This window comes from Alternaria burnsii (assembly GCF_013036055.1).
Source record: "Alternaria burnsii strain CBS107.38 chromosome Unknown 750, whole genome shotgun sequence".
NCBI classification, from domain to species: Eukaryota; Fungi; Ascomycota; class Dothideomycetes; order Pleosporales; family Pleosporaceae; genus Alternaria; species Alternaria burnsii.
In genome coordinates, this window is record NW_024066108.1 from 1020292 (window position 1) to 1033577 (window position 13286).

The 13286-nt window shown below is 48.2% G+C and overlaps 5 protein-coding genes across 5 annotated transcripts; 1 reads left to right on the forward strand and 4 right to left on the reverse strand.

The window, feature by feature from the left end:
- Positions 1 to 2: 2 nt before the first annotated feature.
- GT037_001736 (uncharacterized protein) lies at positions 3 to 656 on the reverse strand (the record flags this gene model as incomplete). Its single annotated transcript, XM_038926783.1, has 1 exon — positions 3 to 656. One exon carries the CDS (start codon positions 654 to 656, stop codon positions 3 to 5), a length of 654 nt encoding a protein of 217 aa, XP_038790075.1.
- Positions 657 to 2026: 1370 nt separating this feature from the next.
- Positions 2027 to 5941, reverse strand: GT037_001737 (uncharacterized protein; the record flags this gene model as incomplete). The annotated part of the gene is made up of 4 exons (XM_038926784.1): positions 2027 to 3630; positions 3767 to 5055; positions 5103 to 5597; positions 5649 to 5941. 4 exons carry the CDS (start codon positions 5939 to 5941, stop codon positions 2027 to 2029), a joined length of 3681 nt encoding a protein of 1226 aa, XP_038790076.1.
- Positions 5942 to 7392: 1451 nt separating this feature from the next.
- Positions 7393 to 8226, forward strand: GT037_001738 (uncharacterized protein; the record flags this gene model as incomplete). Its single annotated transcript, XM_038926785.1, has 1 exon — positions 7393 to 8226. The coding sequence occupies one exon, from the start codon at positions 7393 to 7395 to the stop codon at positions 8224 to 8226; it is 834 nt and encodes a 277-aa protein (XP_038790077.1).
- A 1392-nt stretch (positions 8227 to 9618) lies between these two features.
- On the reverse strand, positions 9619 to 10196 carry GT037_001739 (uncharacterized protein; the record flags this gene model as incomplete). The annotated part of the gene is made up of 2 exons (XM_038926786.1): positions 9619 to 9982; positions 10045 to 10196. The coding sequence occupies 2 exons, from the start codon at positions 10194 to 10196 to the stop codon at positions 9619 to 9621; spliced, it is 516 nt and encodes a 171-aa protein (XP_038790078.1).
- A 382-nt stretch (positions 10197 to 10578) lies between these two features.
- Positions 10579 to 12676, reverse strand: GT037_001740 (mfs general substrate transporter; the record flags this gene model as incomplete). The annotated part of the gene is made up of 9 exons (XM_038926787.1): positions 10579 to 11204; positions 11255 to 11422; positions 11472 to 11607; positions 11661 to 11724; positions 11771 to 11869; positions 11921 to 11997; positions 12048 to 12431; positions 12481 to 12509; positions 12565 to 12676. 9 exons carry the CDS (start codon positions 12674 to 12676, stop codon positions 10579 to 10581), a joined length of 1695 nt encoding a protein of 564 aa, XP_038790079.1.
- Between the last annotated feature and the right edge of the window lie 610 nt (positions 12677 to 13286).

A 13286-nucleotide genomic window follows, 5' to 3' on the forward strand; every position in this document is an offset into this window, starting at 1 on the left:
TGTTACAAACGACCTCCCACCTTCCGCTTGACATCCCGTCGATTGATCGCATATATGCTCACATTCGCAAGCTTCATACTTCTTTGTCCCGCACGCATCGCCAAGACACTGCCACCCTTGGTGTACCTGCGGCCATTGCATTTCGAATTGAATACAATCAGCTGGAACATGTTTCGTATGAGCGTCGTGTGCACTAATTTTGGATTCGGATCGAAGATGTCCACATGCATCCAAACAATTATGTCGTCGTCACTGGGAATTTCCTCCCCCCAATCTGTCGACATTTGATATATGCCTTTTTCCAGATCGAGCATGACGGTGCCAACGTTTAACCACATGTTATCCATTGAGAGGACTGCTTCCTGGCCCATGTTGCAGGTCACTTTGAATGAGATGTTGTCAGCGAAGGTTGTAATCCGGTCGTCGGCCGATGTTTGCTGGTCATGCGTGGCGTTGTCTGGTACCCTGGCATTAAGGGTTGTTACTGCCTGCGTCGACACGTCTTGGTCGATGTTCCTTTCCAGCTCTCCTATTCTGGCACCGGGAATGGTGTTGAATGACGATGGTAATTGCAAGGTAACATTGACCTTCTCCGCACCGTCGTGTCCGTCGGAAACTTCCGTCAGATATGATACGTCGCTGAGGCTGGTCGGCATTGAGACTGAGTGACTAGCCCAAAAGAGAAGAAAAAGATGAAAGATCATCTTTTCGTAGGATAGTAGTGCTAGGTGATCGAGTGTAGACATGTCACTGCCAGGTTTTATGTATCAACACACTGTGTTACAATCTCATAGCTATAGTGCTTCTACAGTACTCCAAATACTGCATAGACGTGCACCATACTCGTGTCATCAAGAGTGACTATCCTAATGGTGTTGACAAGTATGTGCGACACGTTAGAAGTGACGGTACAACGGTCAAAGTGACTTCTACGCCATTTCGGGTAAGAATCGACCATCGCAGAGGTCACTTGCTGAAAACTGTCACAGGCGCTGCTACTGCTCGATCATATGCTTATTGCTGCGTGTCACTTCCTGCATGCTGACTGGAAAGATCCTCCACTACTGCTTTACAACTGAGATTTGTCCAGGTGACTTAGTAAAAGCAACGAATTTTCAAATCTCGTATCACACAGTATCACTAGCGTTCTGTAAAGCATCCGAATGGAAACCCCTGAATCGGTGTTACTAAAAGATGATGCAGTGCGCATGTGCTGCACAACTTCCTTCGCGTAAGAGGCAACGATACACGTCGCGCGAGGTTCGAGACATTTGTGGCACTTACCACAGTCGTGGCTTAACCCCTTATCACAACTCCGAAAGACTTCGAGTTCAAACGTATCACAGACCCATGTATTGTAGTGGACTAAAGGTTGTCAACCGAACGTGAATGACAAGCTAACAATCTTTCGCGACGCAACTATGCGACAGCAATCTACCATTGATCTCCCTGCTCAACCTCGCTTTCACCAGTGTCAAATTCCGAAATCTCCAGTCGCCAGTTGCATCGCTCCGAGCGGGTATTTCATGCTAGATCGCATTTAGTGGATGATATTCTCGCACTTCCAGCAATGAAAATGCGCACACGATGTGCATTGGGCAGGGTGGTCGTTTGCAACATTGTCGTTACCGCATTGATGGCAGTTCCAGCTGTAAGCTACAAAGTCGGTCAGATATTCGATGAAAGAGCTGAGTGACATGTCGATCTTAATGCGATGTTGATTGTGTGAAAAGGGTCAGTGTTGATGTTTGTGCTTGAGGTTGAGGACAAACATTTTATAGTAGAGAGTGAACGATGTACTCATGAACAGTGTTGGTAGCTAATACAGTGTGATAGGGTCAAGCTCATGGGATGTGAATGCACCGTGCTAGTATATTGGGTGAAGATGCCCCTGAAAAAGAAGTGGACTATGAATTACTATTACCGTGCTGTGACAATCTTCGCGTACTTCTCGGGGTATCGTCTCATACATCCTCTGGCATTGGATTTTCTCAGCGCAGTGTTCTAGTTAGTGGTGCCATCTCTTTCAGGCCAGAGATTCGTTGGATTTCCTTGCTTCTGTTCTTTTTCTTAGACCAGGCAGCTGGAACCCTCGAAGTTTACTGAATCTACGCGTTGCGCTATCGCGCTCAGAAGGATCGCCCTGCTGCTCTTGGCGCACACTCGTTTGCGCTCCGTTGCGCTTCTCCCAGAACGTACGAGAAGTATAAAGGCTCAGGTATTCATTGAGTCTCTGCACGTTGATCAGTACAGTGAATGTCAGAAACAATGTAATGACAGCTGTAACCACCATTCCTTTTATGCTTTCGCTACGAGGGGATGAGTCGGCCATACTCCAGATTCCTGTAGCGAATCCAAGTGGCAGAAACACGGCAGTGAGGAACGTGAAATATCGAATGTTCTCTGCGTTCTGGAAGCTCAACTCGTCTCTTGTAGAATCGAGCCCGCTTGAGAGGGAGACTCTCAACGACTGGATGGTGGCTAGGCGATATCGCAAGTCTCGAATCGCATGCAAGTTCTCATTTGTGAGCTTCGTGATAGCAGCCCGATATCTTCCTTCGTCGTTTTTTGTCCATCGCGGCTCTTCGGGTCTTCGATCTGCTTTACGGGTGTTCCAAATGTCAATCTTCTCCAAGACTTCCTTGAGATCTTCCTCAGTAACTTGGAGAGAATATTGCAAGGCCGGCCATGTCTTACGAAACACCAGATAAGCACCGTTGTTCATCTGTCTAGAGAACAGCTCGTTCGAGATGGATACTATGTTCCCTTTGGCTTTCTCTTCTTTGATATTCTTGCTATCTGTTTTCGCTGTGTGAACAAACAGCCGCTCTAGCTGTTGACCTATCTCCCCTATAATTTCATCGTATCGCTGCGTTAGCTCCCGAAGCATTCGATCGAGTAAAAGGAGTTCCAGCACCTTCCGCTGCTTCCATGGCTCCTTGTGTCGCTCAAAGTCCAGCTTCAGCTCCCTCAGCTTGAGTATCTTGTCAAGCTTTTCTGTGGTTTCTTGCTCGTCCTCAGAAGCTAAGCCCGTCCATTTGATCGAGGGCGAAACAAACTCCGGTTCAGTCTCAAGAGCGTGACAGGTCCAATAGCGATCAAAGAAGTCTCCGACAAACCGAAATCCCGCACCTGCTCTTTCTATCAGTAAGTTGTTGTTTCCTAGAAACGGCATACCGGCTCTTTTGCCATTCCTTGGCTGATTAATAAGACGGTAGGATGAAAGGTGCAGCTCGGTCGTCCACAAGTTCGCAGTTGCAGTCACTTCATCGGAGAAGTATTTGGACTTGCTGTTGTGCCTTTCAAAGAAAAGGTTCAACGAATCTGACTCATCATCTGCAGACGTGATGCTGCAGAATCTCTTAGTATCTGTGTCGGGATTCGTGATCCATATAAGCCTTTTTTTGCTGTTGTGTACTGAACGCTCTTTTCTAAGCTTGTTGTACATATCTTCGTTGTCTAGCAGTTCAACATCAAGCAAAGGATCTTTATATTCCTTGCTACGGTCAGTCTTTGGAATGTCGATGATGACGCCATACGGTATGACAGTCGTGTCTTTGTATTTGGCAGTATCCTCGACAGGTACAGTGTCCTCGGCAGACAATTCAGGATGAAAAAAAGCTTGGAAACCTATAGAGCCATTCATCTGACAACTCAACTATGCTCTGTTGAACAATGACGTTGTTAAACGGTATCCTTTTCTTCATCGTCATTTGAGTCGGGTGCAGATCTGAGGCTAGTGAACTCGCAGGCAAATCTTTCTGACCTTGGGCGAGAGCATCATTGAATTCCTTCTGAACTTTAGAACGAATAATGCTCAGATTCCTCTGAGTGTGGGCAGGAACATAGCTAAAATCTTTCTGAACTTGGACGGGAACGTTGATCGATTCCTTTTGGACGTGAGCAGGATCCTTACTCAAGACGGATTGAAATAAGTCGGACTCTCGGCATTTCCAAAGTATGTAAGGAACTTCGAAAGTTCGATGCCAATAATGGTCTCTCCATTTTTCCTCATAGAACATCTCAGGCTCCTTAGTCAAAGGATCCAGTGCACCTGGAAAGAGCCCATTCGCAGACGAACTCTGGAGCAATATGTCTTTTGCAGCTGTGCGATCAATTGTCCCGCGCATGATATCGAGCGTGTATCGCAAGGGATTACCCCTGCCAAAATCTTCAGACTCCTCATGGAATTCCTGTACGTTCATAGTAGCTTTCCAGAGAGCATCGTGCTTGAAGAAGAATGCTGAGTTTTCCCTGTAGAGTAACGCGACATCTCGGGAGTGGAGATAAAACCTGTTCTCGACGGGTGATCGTGCTACAGCAAGCATCCTTTGTTTAGAGACAGGATTCTCAGTAGTGAACCGTCTCAAGACGTGCTTTTGAAAGACCTCGGGAGAGTATTCTGCATTCAACTTGCTCTCCACATTCTCGGAGCTCTCTTCCTTCTCAGAGCTCTCTTCGTATGCTCTACGCCGGCGTCGAGTTGATCGAAGCTTGAGATTTCCGAGCTCGTTGCCCCGGACCATGTCCCTGACTGCGCTAAGGGCTCTCCACATCCAAACGTGATCGTCCAACCGGAATTTATCTAGTGTTGTAGGGTCTGTTTTGGGGCGAGGGAATGCATAAAACCCTCGGGCGTTGGCAGTTTCGAGTACCTGAATCCAGTTGGTCGCAAGAGCCTTAAGCTCTGTTAAAAAGACGTTGTCCTTGTCCAAGTTGAACAGCCTTCCGTAATCAGCAAGCTTGATGAGTTGAAATGGTGTATCGGTCAAAGATTCTGCGCCCATGTGGGAGTTCGAATCACCTTTGATGATAAGTTTACCCGTCACCCAATAGTTGGCTCCAAAGCATCCATCGACTTTTTCAGCCTGTTTCAGCCAGGCTACATGCCCTCTGCATACTTTCTCAATGCGCTTTTGGAGACTTTCGATGCAAATACCTTTAAGGGCAAATTTCCGGTCCTCGCTAAACATTGTTGGTGGGCTTTGGTCCAACGCAGTTTGTTGGAAGGAACCTAGATGCTCGTACATCGATAAAAGAAACTGGAAAGTGAGACTGTATCGTCAATTACGTTGCAACGAAGCAGCTCAGAGTTTACGTACAAGCTTGCTGAGTTTACAATCCGATGTCCAGATATATCTCCACATGTGAGAGCTATCCCGTCCCGATCGGGTTGAGGTGTCGGAATACTGCAAACTGAAAGTATGTGTTCCAAGTTCCGTCTCATGATGAAGTCCATATGGACATTCCGCGATAATTCCAATCTGGTGAACGAAGTTTCTCTGAGCATCATGTGCATGGCGCAGAGGCTGTCTTGAGTAATGGGGAAACTGTTACCGTCCCAAAACTTGTCACGAACCAAGATCTTGTAACCCACCGTGATTTGGAGGGGATGACCTTGTACCACAAAGAATTCTGGAGAGTTGACAACTATGACGGGATCATCGTAGTTGTTACTGAGCTCAAGCGTTTGGGCTACACCATTAACAAAGATGGAGACAGCCAGGAAGACAGAATCAAATTTCTCCCATTCCTCGCACTCCTCGTCGCTCCGGAACAAGTCCTTATGTTCAAGTATGAATCCGTAACCATCTTCACTAATTCGATACGAGTAGTTTTCGCGAAATTCGTCCTCGTTGAATGAATACTAAGTATCGATAAAGTCCAAGTCTCGTATTCGCAGTTTAGCTGCCATAGTGATGTCTGATCCAGACGAATAATGGATAGGGTCTGATTTCGTGGACCACTGATACTGCTGGAAGATAGCACCTTGGAATGCGACATGTAGTATTTCGGCTGTGACGCGTTCATATTCCATTGTAATGAGTGGCCATCGGTCATAGATGAATTCGTGCCTTGATTGAGGAGACTCGTAGAGACTCAGGTCCGGACTGAATGTATACGCGCCCCCACTCGTTCCATTGACCTCACGAGCGCTCATGAGTTGTTCTGCCCGCCTTCGAACAAAATAAGGCTCGTATGTGTCAGGAAGATCTAAACATAAAAAGCCTGAGCGACTGGAACTGTGGGTCTGGGAGATTTGTATGAGATCTCCAAATGCGTTGAGACTCGCGGTTGTACCGTTATCCCCAAAGGATACCTATGGATGTGTCTCAAGGTAGTATTGTTTTTCGTGGGACTCTTGTTTGGGCATTGACGTGCAAATATCCGGGTTTAAGTTGTCTGGTCTCGATTCTTAGAGACTTTCACTCGAGTAGAAGTGTTCAAGCAAATTTACCAAGAAGGGAATTGCGGGTGTCAACTCTACTGGAGTGAAAGAGGTTTTGAGATTCCACAAGACGTGTGCTCTCGGAGTCATGTTCGCTCTTCGAAGACGCATGTGATACCGAGCTCGAACGAGGCTGGATTCGGAAGCTAGAATCTCTGTCCATATCTTCAAGTGCCATTGAAACGAAGAAGGACAATGGCGGAGAATCAACAAGACTGGAGAGCAACAGTGTCGTAGAGCAACGAGGCTGAAAAGCAACAAGGCTGAGGTACGGCAAGGCTTGGTCGTAGGCGACAAGATCAGAGGACTGACATCCATCTCCAAGTTGAATGCATTGCGTCCAGGTATGTTATTAAATAGACCGAAACCCAGCAATCTAGCCGGATCTGAGCGCCTGCCTTTCTCTAGCTTCGCACGTCTTGTTCGGCGTTTACTGACCTGGAAAAGGTGGTGTTCCAGGTCCGGCTTTCTTTTTCGCTAACGAATCCTCGAATCATGAAGGATTGCATTATATGCAAGTGAGATTGACGCTGCACTCTTAGCGCCTACACGCCCCACCTCTGATTGAGTTGACGCACGAAGCAGTGCGAGAGGTGCATTGTTTGCTGCGAATGGCTTAGCTACTTCTGCTTTCATAGCTGCCGTTGTGGGTACGCGGCTCGTATCGCAGATAGTGTATGCATACGAACCGGGGCTTGTAAGACTGAGTTGATTATTGGCAGATCAATACCAAAATGCTCGATAGTGTATGACAGATGCACAACAGGTGTTGCGTATGTGTTCGGCTGCGTACAAAAATGCAACAGCCGTTCAACAAATCAATATACTCATACTACATCCTGAAGGTATACGTTGTGTTCCATGTCGATGCAGTGAAGAACGCAACTTGATATATACCTGTACCGCAAAATCTGTACAGTCGGTACAACTGATGAAAGAAGAGCTCCTTCGTAAGTTTTTTGTAGTAAGGCGAGCAGAGTTCAGGCGTCCATATACAAGCAGGGGTCGTTGCATTGCTGACAGGCAAGCGCTTACTACAGGAGATACTAACCGTATGGTTAAGAAGCGATATAGCACCAAACACGTTGCCGTTTAAATTGCTTCCTCGACTTGCGCGTTCTCTTGTTGGGTCTTGATATCTTTTGCAACTTGTCTTGTACACCATGACTGATCTCATTTCCGTCGAGGAACCCACGAAATGGGGCAAAGCCACCGAGACCTCAGCAACTCGCTACAGTCGCACCAATGCACCGCAACATGGGTTGGGCAATAGCCTCAGCACCATGATGAAGATATCAGAAGGCCAACACGTCCTTGTAACCGCCTGCGGCCCCGGAAGCGACGCTCTCGCCATCGCGCGAATCGTAGGCCAGTCCGGCAGAGTCGTAGGGTTCGATCTGGACAAACACAGCATCGACCGGGCTCGGGAGGCTCTAGAAAAACACCCAGACCTCAAGCCATATGTGCAGTTTCATGTCGCCGACGCGCACGATCTCTCCATGTTCGCAGGACAGACGTTCGATGCCATACATTGCAACGCGTCATATCACTGGTTCACCAACAAGCCTCTTTTCCTTGCGCAAGTTGCGACTCTCGCAAAGCCTGGCGCTGTTATTGGAATCGCGACCCAGGACCGCAACTTCCAGCCGCCCATGCTGGATATTCGAACCGAAGTATTGGCGGAACTCGGTGAGAATGCAACCGACTTCATATTCCATCCGACTCCAACAGAAATGCGACGTGACCTAGGCGCCGCTGGATTCGGCGATGCGAAGCTATTAGGATACTACGGCACGTATGTGCTCGAGAGCGCGGAGGCCATGTGGAATTGGGTGAACGACAGCTCGGGCAATCGATTCGGTAATTACTTGGAGGAAGGGAAGAGGGAGCGGATGAAGCAGATGATGCTGGACAGGTTTGGCGGGTTGGCTTTGAAGGACGGAAAGGTGGTGATGCAGTTCAAGCACATTGTTGCAATGGGGCACTATGGTCGTTGATGTGTCAGTTTTTGGCTCAGAAAGATACTCAAAGCTCACTCAGATTCGAAGCTAAGAAACGTGTGCATGTGCGCCTCATGCGTTTGGCATCGTTGCATTTGGTGACATCAGCGTCGGGATCTAACAACGTGACTGCCTCCATAATCGCGGTCTATGCTCGTATGTTTGTAAGACAGCAGTTGATGCATAGTAACGCGGTATGGTCATGTTCCAATAGCATGATAAAACACGCACGATTCGGACATGGGTTTGTGGGTTTGTGATGGTTGGGGAGTGGAAGCCATGACGGAGGAGAGCTCGCTTTGGAATCGAAGCTAGCCTGTGCGCCGCGGCCCCGCCACCTTTCCTCTTCGCCAACCCGCCGCCGCATCTCTACACGACCTCACGACCCATCGATAGCGCACCTCTTGTCTTGTGACTAGCATCAGCTGCACTTTTTCTTCCTTAATGGCAATTTTGTAATTGCTTGCACGAAAAGCTGCAAATAGTCGCCCGGATGACGGACACTTTTGAAGTTTTGGATCAAATGACAAGCATAGTCATGGCTGGTGCGAAGCTGGACATCAAGTCCCCAAGATTTGTTTATTGATTTGGGGAGAACTTGGCCCTATTTCGTATGAGCGGGATATTTCCATCTTTCTCGGAACATGTTGTTAATGACCCAATTGTCTTAGTTTGCCCTACAAGGATCAGCATACCATTCTCCACACCTGACGAGCGCACATGAAGTGCAGCACATCGGAACATCTACCTTCCCAGAAGATGGCTTTGTCGATTTGCCAGCATAAACTATAGAAGTTAATGTAGTAGTTGGCCTCCACGCCTCCATGAAGAACTCCCTCGGTCTCTACGTCCTCGATCCTGCTGGACATCGTGCTGTCGGATGGTGTGATTCCAACAACATATGCCTGTCAAAACCGGATCTGCCCAGTTATTTCTTCCATGACAGATACCTTGTTCTTCGCTCTTGTTGTAGCTGTTCTGAAATCTGCCTTCAAAGCATTGCGATCATCATCGTTTTTTCTCAGCACATGCTCGATGTGGAGATAAGGCGATTTTCGATACTCTCTTCGAAGCCTTCTTCTTGTTGTACCATAATTCTCTACCTCGTCTATCATTAGGAATACAAGGAAGATGCGTCACGCACGTTAAGGAGCTGAGTTCACTTTAGTAGGCTTCACCTGCATCTATCTTGCAAGGTCAAAGCTAGCAATGCAGCTAGCAGATGAAGGTAGTCTTGAAGCGGTTTGATATGTGCAATACGAAGTAATGCTAAGCAGCCTGCAGGAGGAAGTCATGAACGACAGGCCTAGAAAGATACGTCTTGCGCGAACTCTCAGTACTTAATGATTCCAGATACGACGGATGACTTCACTAATCGCCTTCTTGCGTCTACACAACAGTAGCATTCTTCAATGGCCAGTTGATACCCTTATCCGCTGCTCCCGTGTTTCCCAACCCTGCACAGTTGTACAATCCGACAGGGTTGTTCTGCGTAGCCCTCAGATATTGTAAATCAACACACTGCTGGGTACCGCTGCTAGCGACGAGAGCAATACGTCCATCGGACATGGCGTTCCAGGTCTGCTGTTCGCTTCCCGCTACGCATTCGCGGAGGTAGATGTTAGCCATGTCTTTCCAACCGGACTTAGGCCCAGCATCCATGCAGAGAGTGGTGGATGCGAGTTGAATGGACGTAGCGTTGTTGGGCGCCTTGATATACCATGATTGCTCTGGAGTAGATGTAGTCCTTTGCCTGAAGCTATCATTAGAAGAGTCGCACAGGTAATAGGGGGTGAAAATGATCCTTGGCCTTACACTACCAGGGTTGCTCCTGCAGTTCGCGATTTGGGTACGACGACGAATTTGGTGTCCTGCGCAGATGTTATGTAGACCGCACGGTAACCTTCTGGTGCTTGTGAAAGGCCGGTGGCGGCCAACGCGAGGACGAGGAGAGTAATAGTGAGCATTGTTGAAGCTGTTGCCAGTTCTAGGGATTTGTTCTGGGCTGGCTAGAAACCAGAGGGGAAAAGAGGCTTTATATGGTCGTTGTCTTCATAATGTTTCGAGATTGGTGTCTAATTTGATATTGTCACCTGGTCACAGTATCTGTTTGAATTCGAGACTAACACGCATAGTAGATGCGGGGGTACAAGTGGTGCTTGTTCCATGTGGGGTCGTCTACTGGGGTATGTAGTTGAGAATCTATGGGTGGTAATTTAGCGTTTACCCGTCGCACGCCCTGCATTGTCGGTAGTTGGAACAATCATCAGGTCTCGGCAACCAAAATCATCCCCCGATCCCATGTACCATATGTCTCAACCGATCTTTGGGTGTCTTCGATGAAGCATTCTAGGCAGAACCAGTCCTGCCACGTTTCTCCTCTTGCCTTTTCTTGCCCTCTTCTTTCAGCTGAGCATCGTCCTTCCTTGACAGCTCCACTTGAGGCATCAAGAACCAAGCAGCGACGAATGCAAGTGCATTCAACACTGCTCCAACAATGAAAATCACTCGAAAACCTTGCTGATAGGCCGAGGCAAGTGCAGCGCGGATTAAGTCCGTACGCTCCTGGCCAACTGAATCGCGAAACATGTCTGGCGTATCAAGTAGCATTCGAATCTCTGGTTTTGAAAGCCCGTATGGAACCAATGAGAAGCGAACCGTGTTGTTGATTATCGTGCCGGAGATCGCGAGACCAAGAGTGCCGCCAAGGTTGCGTATGAAGTTACGCGTCGAAGTGACAACAGCCATGTGTTTGCGCTCCACGCCTGCCTGCACAGCGATTAGCGAAGATTGCAGCGTGTTTCCCAGTCCAAGACCAGCGAGTAGACCGTAGCCTATTTGTTTCGCAAGAGAAGGGCTGTCAAGTGTCGATATCAGGCCCAAGCCAATCGCCCATATTGCCCAACCCACAAGCAAACATTCCCTATACCGGCCAGTCCAGTGTACAACGAGGCCTGAAAGTGTGCTGAAAAGAGCTATAGCAAATTCAGATACATGAATTGTTCACCAGTGGTAGTCTTCTTACTTTGTGTGAGTGTGATGGGAAGTAGTAGTGCGCCGGACTTCACAGCTGTATAGCCATACACCAGCTGATAGAAGGAAGGGATGTAGTAAACCTGAACGAGAAAGTTCCAGCCATTCACGAACATCGTTATTCCGGCACCATTGACGACTCTGGATGTGAATATTGTCACTGCTTGGGGTCAGTACGAAGTTCTCCGTGTCGTTTGCAGCAAGCCTACTCGGTATCAATGGCACCTTGGTACATTTCCACTGCCATATAATGAAGAACACTGAGACTGCAACTCCGACTGCCAAAGTAGCAACGACGTGAGCAGAATTCCAGGCGTACTGTCCACCTGCCCATGTCAAGGCGAGCTACAACAGTAAGTTTTGACCGCATGTATGACCAGTGGTATCGAGCAACATACCACGAGCAAGGCGGACCCAGCGAGAGCTAGGAATGCCCCAAAGAAGTCGATAGCTGCTACCTTTCTGGTCTGGTTAGCGACCCTCCGCTGCGTGTGATAATACTACTTACTTCTTCCATTCACCATTGACCTTTCTGAGTGGCATGAAAAACACGACAGACCCAGTGGTCAGAACGCATAGAAACAGATTCAGTCGGAAGATCCATCTCCTTCAAATGATTTAGTATAGTACTGATCTGATCTCAATACGAAATCCGTACCAAGAATCATGGCTTTGAGAAGCGAGTGCGCCACCTATGACTGGCCCAATGCCATTTGCCAAAGCTACGACCGAGCCCTAAGAGGTTGTTAGTATGACACAGCAGAGCGCACTACAATATCACTTACGAGGATACCTTGATACTTTCCTCTTTCGCGAAGAGGTACAATGTCCGATACTATCATCTGGGCCACCGTCATCAATCCTCCACCACCCACACCCATGAATGCACGAAATACGATCAGCTGAAGGGCGGACTGTGCCAAGGAAGCAGCTAGCGAGCCGAAAAAGAAGATGCCAATGCCGATGATCAAGAGCACCTTGCGGGACCATATGTCGGAGAGACGCCCGTATAGGAGTTGGAATGACGTCGACGTCAAGAAGTATGCGCCCGCAATCCAAGCACTTTCGTTACTGGCGTTGAGATCCCTGCTGACGATGGTCAAACTGGCTGCAAGCGTCGTTTGATCCATCAAAGCTAGCAGATCAACGCTTGCGCAAGCCAGGAATATCTACTGACGCATAAGTACGGAAGAAAACTGTAACCGCCACTGTACTTACTGTGATGATGGTCTTAACCGGCACGTAGTCTGTTTTCGGTAGATAGTTAGTGGAGGTTGAAGTTTTGATTTGTATTTCCCTTACTCGTTTGTTCATTGAACTCTAGACGCTGTTCGAGTGATTGAGTTGGGGTTATTTCAGGGTAGGGTTCCTTCGGCATGCCCACAACAGCTTCAGGCTCATCTTTGGTCGTCATGGTATAAATTCGATTATGTGGCTCGATCGTGTTTGTGCACTAATCCGTGTTTTCGAGCGACTTACGATATTGTGGGATATCCAGCTGGTATCATAGCAAAATCAGTATGGGCTGAGCCTGATAGATATGAGCCCGACTTGATGTTTGGCGCAGATGTCGACAAGGCTTGCGGCTACAGTCCGACATATAGTACTCAAACCGGATCTCCAATGCCGATCGGTCGTAGCCCAAGTCTGTGACTATGGTGATCAAGTACACCTATGCATCGACTAATCATGCAAGGTGCACGCTGCAGACCAGATGCGTAGCGTAGCAAAATCATCGAGTGATGCTTGCTAGCGGCACAGGAGATGTTCGGGTACGGTACCTGGGATCATGAGCGGGTTGTGACAAGCCATGCGATGCGAAAGCCAAGATCGTATGCTTCAGGCTCGCACTATATCCCGTCTTGGACCAGGCTGCGATGTGAAAACCTTGCTGAGTGCATTGAGGACCCGCCGTGCGCAAAGACTTTACTCAGAGCATCCACCGGTGGAATTTTCCACCCCATGCACAGTAAACCCGCTCTTGAGCCATGTCGTTGTATCAGCCATGCAGAGGACGAAGGTCG